This window comes from Ailuropoda melanoleuca, chromosome 2, assembly GCF_002007445.2.
Source record: "Ailuropoda melanoleuca isolate Jingjing chromosome 2, ASM200744v2, whole genome shotgun sequence".
NCBI lineage: Eukaryota > Metazoa > Chordata > Mammalia > Carnivora > Ursidae > Ailuropoda > Ailuropoda melanoleuca.
The window spans coordinates 17,697,564-17,702,342 of NC_048219.1; the positions used below are offsets into that span (position 1 = coordinate 17,697,564).

Consider the following 4,779-nt stretch of genomic DNA (forward strand, 5'->3'; position numbering starts at 1 on the left):
GTCGGCGAGCATCAGGTGGTCGGCCATGACGGCGGGCCGGATGCCTGCGGGCGCGGCGGGCGGGGGGTCAGCGCGGGCGTCCCCGGGTCCGGGCCAGCTCTTCCTCCGCGGCGAGGGATCCGCGTCCCGTGCGCTCCCCACAGCCCAGTCAGGCAAAGGAAAACGGAGCCCGACTCGTGCTACTGCGCAGCCCAGGGCGCACCGAACTCAGAGCTCCCGAGCGCCCCGTGGTCGCAGCTCCCCGCAGCCAGCGCCCCGCTTCAGGCTCCGAGACCTCCGCGCCGCGCCCCCGGCTTCGGCGCCTTCTTATAGGAGAGGCGGGGCTTCCCCGCCCCCAGGCGCTCATTGGCTGGGTGGGACGCTCCTGGGCGGGCCTTGCCGCTCCTCCAGGTTTCAGCCCCGCCCCTCCCGGAGCTCCGCCCTCTGGACCCCAGGCCGTGCGGCGGGCTAAGAGAGCTGCCCTGGGGTGTTTGGCACTTTTCGAGGGGTCTGGGCTGACTGTCCCTGACTCAGCCTGGGACTGGCCGGGGCCAAGCTCGAACTGACCGGAAAGTGGGTTGGGAGGGGCCAGAGGTTTAGGTCCCCAGAGCTGCAGGATCACAAACCCAACCTCTTAATTTTCCGGATAGAAACCGAAGCTCAGTGGTGGAAGGGGTTTCCTGGAAATACACACCAAAGCTTTAACAGAAGCCAGACTGGAACATAGGCTTTGCGATTGCCACCTCTGCACAGGGCAACGGCACCCACGGCACAAGGTCCCACGGAAAGTCAGCTGCTCGGCCCCATCACCCCAGGGGAACCAGTTGCTCCCCCACCCGCTCCCACTTACTTGTCGGCGGAAGCATGTACTGAGTTGTTATTAAAGTAATTTATGGGCATGTCTCCTGAAGGACTTGTTCATCTTCATGTCCTCAGCACTTGGCTCAGAGCCTGGCCCAGAATAGGCTTTTACTGGAGGTTTGGTGAATGAAGAAATGATCAAATGAACTGAAACTCATTCACCTGAGCTTCAGTTCCTTCATCTGTAAAATGGGGGCAAAAGCAGCACTGACCCTGCTGGGGTCTTGTGAGAGTTAAATGAAACAAGACGTGTTCAGTTGATGTGGGAACAAAGGCAGAAGGAAATATAGATAAAATTAAATCTCCTTATAACCCCCTGCCCACTGACAACTACTTGACATAGGCGGATTATAATATCCAGGGTCCTGTGAGTCTTCTTTAGCCTAGGAAAGTCCTTTGGAACGTCCCTTATTTTTGCTTCTTCCAACCCCAAGGTATAAAATCGCTGCCCCTCACGCTCCGGGAGCAGCAGGGAGCCGCAGGAACGCCGCAGCTCTTTCTGCCCACGGGTCCTGTCCCTGGGCTTTAATAAAACCACCATTTTACACCCTAAATGTCTCAAGAATTCTTTCTTGGCCAACCTCACCAGCACACCAACATTCAAAGAACTACATCACAGTGCCTGGCACATAGTAGGTGCTCAAAAATGTACCTCGGATGAACGAAAGGCTGGGTTTAGTTCTGTCTGAGATCTGAGCTGGGAGGTGGCCCCTTCCCTTGCTAACAGTAGCAACTTGGATGTTTAGAGCGTCTCACATTCCACAAACGTCCTCACCGGGGGCAGGGCGTGGATTAGCAGCCCCATTCTGCAGATGAGGAGACTGAGGCACACAAAGCCAGAGTGGCTTTCCCAAGTCCTGTACAACCAGAGCTAGTGTGTGAATGCGTGTGTCCTTAAAGCCTCTGGAATCTCTCCAGGTGGCTGGGAGACAGCCACCCGAACCTTGCCCTCCACTTGTTTGCCGCTCTGCCCCTCCCTTCTCTGGCTTCTCTCCCCTGGTAGTGTCCTTGGGACTTCCTGGAACTTGGGTTTATCCAGCTGGTGCAGAGGGGAGAACCTCAGAAGCCCAAGTTCTAATCGTATCCCCACCACCAGCAGGCACTGTGACCACTGGGTGTTGGGACGAGGTGTTGTCACTTTCCAGGGCCTCAGTTTCTTGCTCAGTGAAAGGGAGATCGTAATCCATGCTCGGTCACCCTGAGAGCTTGTGGCAAGGTCACAAGTGACCATGGAGGGGATCGTATTTTATGCAAAGTGTGAAAGCTGCGCGGTGGAATTGATTCTCCTGAAACTCGCTCCATGTAAGGCTTGGCATGGAAATTCCTAAGTCTGGCTGCACCTCAGACTCATGTGGGGAAGGTGGGGGGGCCTTTGAAAAATACAAAGTCTCTGACCCCACGCAAATCTCCTGACACAGACTCTGTGAGGGTATTTTTGAATCGTAAGAATTTGCGTTTTTAAAAAACAATCCTGTCATTCTGACAGAGTTGGTCTGAGGACACCAACATTTGGGAGCCATTGTGCCACTAAACAGTTTTCTAAAAAAAAAAAAAAGTGTGTGAGTGTGAATAATCTTTAAAAAGTTCTTTAATTTAGTGAACAAATATTTATTGGGCACCTACTCTATGCCAGACATCGATCAACTAGTGGTTTTGAAACGTTGGGGATCGAGTAATTCCTTGAGAATCTAATGAAAGCTGCAGACATCAAGGTCACAAACTCTAGTAAGTAAATGCAGCAGGCTAGCAGATCTCTGGGGGATCCATTGGGTCCTCAGGGGTTCATGGAGTTTGGGTTAAGAACCCCTGTTAGTCCTTGGGGACATACAGTAAAGAATAAGCCAACGAATATAATTATCTGCATGTTAGAAAGTGGTAGGTACTATGGGGAAAAAAAAGAAAAATAGAATCAGGAAGAGATTTGGGGGTACGGGTGGGGGGCAGTTTGTGGTATTGCACAGGACGGTCGGGGTAGGCCTCCCTGAGACTGAGATTTGGGCAAAGACTTGAAGGAGGAGAGGGCAGTAGCCATGTGGGACCTGGGGCAAGAGCCGTACTGACAGAGGGGGCAAACGGAGTGTGTAGTGCCGGGGACCAGGGCAGCACCACCACCAAGGACCTGCCCCAGACCGGGAATCTGTCTCTGAGTCAGGTAGTTCTGAACCCCTTAGTTAGGGTAAAGCGTTGTGCTAGGAGCGAGCAACCGCCAGGAGGGTCTGTGGCTGCAGCAGAGGGAGCTGGGGGTTGGAGGAGGTCAGGGAGGGAGGAGGGAGGAAGATCACGTGCGGCTTGTAAGTCCTAAGGACTTTGGCAGAAGAGTGGCATGATGTCACTTAGGCCTCCGAAGCACGGCCCTGGGCGGACCTCGTTTGCTCCCAGCTGCCCAGGAACTGCTTCCTTGCTCTACCCTGGACTCCCTCAGCACGTTCATTTCTCGGGCTCTTGCTGTTCCTTCTGCCTGGAATGCTTTTCCCCGAGTCACTCCTTCACTGTATTCAGATCTCCATCTCAAATTCAGCCCCTCCTAGAGACCTTCCCTGGTCACCTCCTGTCCCTCTCTATCCCCTCACTCTGTTCTGCTTTGCTTCTTAGCTCTTGCCACCACTTGGTTTTATTAGAAAGAATGTCTCCCCACTAGCAGGTCGGCTCCCTGAGAGCAGAGCCCTTGATTCTCTTGGTCTCCACAGTATTTCTGAGGCATCAGAACGGTACTTGGCCCATAGAAAGGACTGAAATAGTTGTCGAGTGAATAAATTAGGCAGAGTAGAAGTTATTGTCCTTTTTGACCAAGAAGGAAACTGAGGCCCAGAAAATAACTTAGGAGGTTGGCTGAGGTCACAAGGTGTGTGTCGTGGAGCCGGGGTTGGAAGCGAGAAACCTACCTCATTGTCGTCGTGGTTTCCCCGAATGTCCCCAATTTTTTGATACACCTCCTTAAATTTCCCTCTCCTTGAATGTGGGCTGGACACAGTGACTCACTTCTGACAAAGAAAATATAGCAGAATTGACGGTGTCATTTCCAAGATTAGATCCTAAAAGATGCTGCAGGTTTCTCCTTGCTCTCTCTCTTGAATCACTTGCTCTGGGGAAGTTAGTTGACATGTCCTGAGGACATCAAGCGGCCCTATGGAGAGGCCCACGTGGCTGGAAACTGAGGCTTCCTGCCAGCACCCTGTGAGGAACTAAGGCCTTATGGCAACAGCCGTACGTGTGAGCTGTCTCCAAAGCCAACCCCGCGGCACACGGCAAGCTCTTAGCCGTCCACGGCCCCAGCTGACACCTTGTTTGCAACCTCACCAGAGACCTTGAGCCAGAGCGACCTAGCCACGCCATTCTTGGCTTCCTGAACCAAGAGAAACTGAGATAATGAATGTTTGCTGTTTAAAGTTTGGGTAGATAATTAATACATGAATAGAGTAATCTGTCCTTGGTCCATCCCCCAAATGGGCCTTACTTTGCTCTACTTTTTATTTTTTCTAAGCATTCATCATCTTTTTTAAAAAAGATTTATTTATTTATTTACTTATTTATTTATCAGAGGGAGAGAGAGAGGGTGGCAGGCAGAGGCAGAAGCAGGCTCCCCGTTGAGCAGGGAGTCTGATGGGGGATTCAATTCCAGGACCCTGGGATCAGACTTGAGCCCAAGGCAGACGCGTAACCGGCTGAGCCACCCAGGTGTTCTGCATTCATCATCTTTCAACACATTAAATAATTCATTTACTTATGTTCAATTGTTTATGTCCCTACCACTAAATGTCAGCGCTATGCAGTAGGGACGTTCTCTGCTTTAGTTACTGATTTATCCCTGGCACCTAGAGCAGCGCCTGACACGTTATACTTCATTAAAATGAGACATTATCAATATGAGACAAGTCTTATTTTGGACAAATGGAAATGGAAAAAGAATTCATGGGTGTGGGCATCAACAAAATATGGATG

The 4,779-nt window shown here is 51.8% G+C and overlaps 1 protein-coding gene across 1 annotated transcript in view; it reads right to left on the reverse strand.

Annotated features, from left to right (window-relative positions):
- The window catches only part of CITED4 (Cbp/p300 interacting transactivator with Glu/Asp rich carboxy-terminal domain 4), a 2,541-nt gene extending 896 nt beyond the window's left edge, over window positions 1–1,645 (reverse strand). Inside the window, exon 1 of the mRNA XM_034653365.1 lies at window positions 1,597–1,645. Coding sequence (XP_034509256.1) covers window positions 1,597–1,645 — 49 coding nt within the window. The remainder of the gene's footprint in view (window positions 1–1,596) is intronic.
- Between the last annotated feature and the right edge of the window lie 3,134 nt (window positions 1,646–4,779).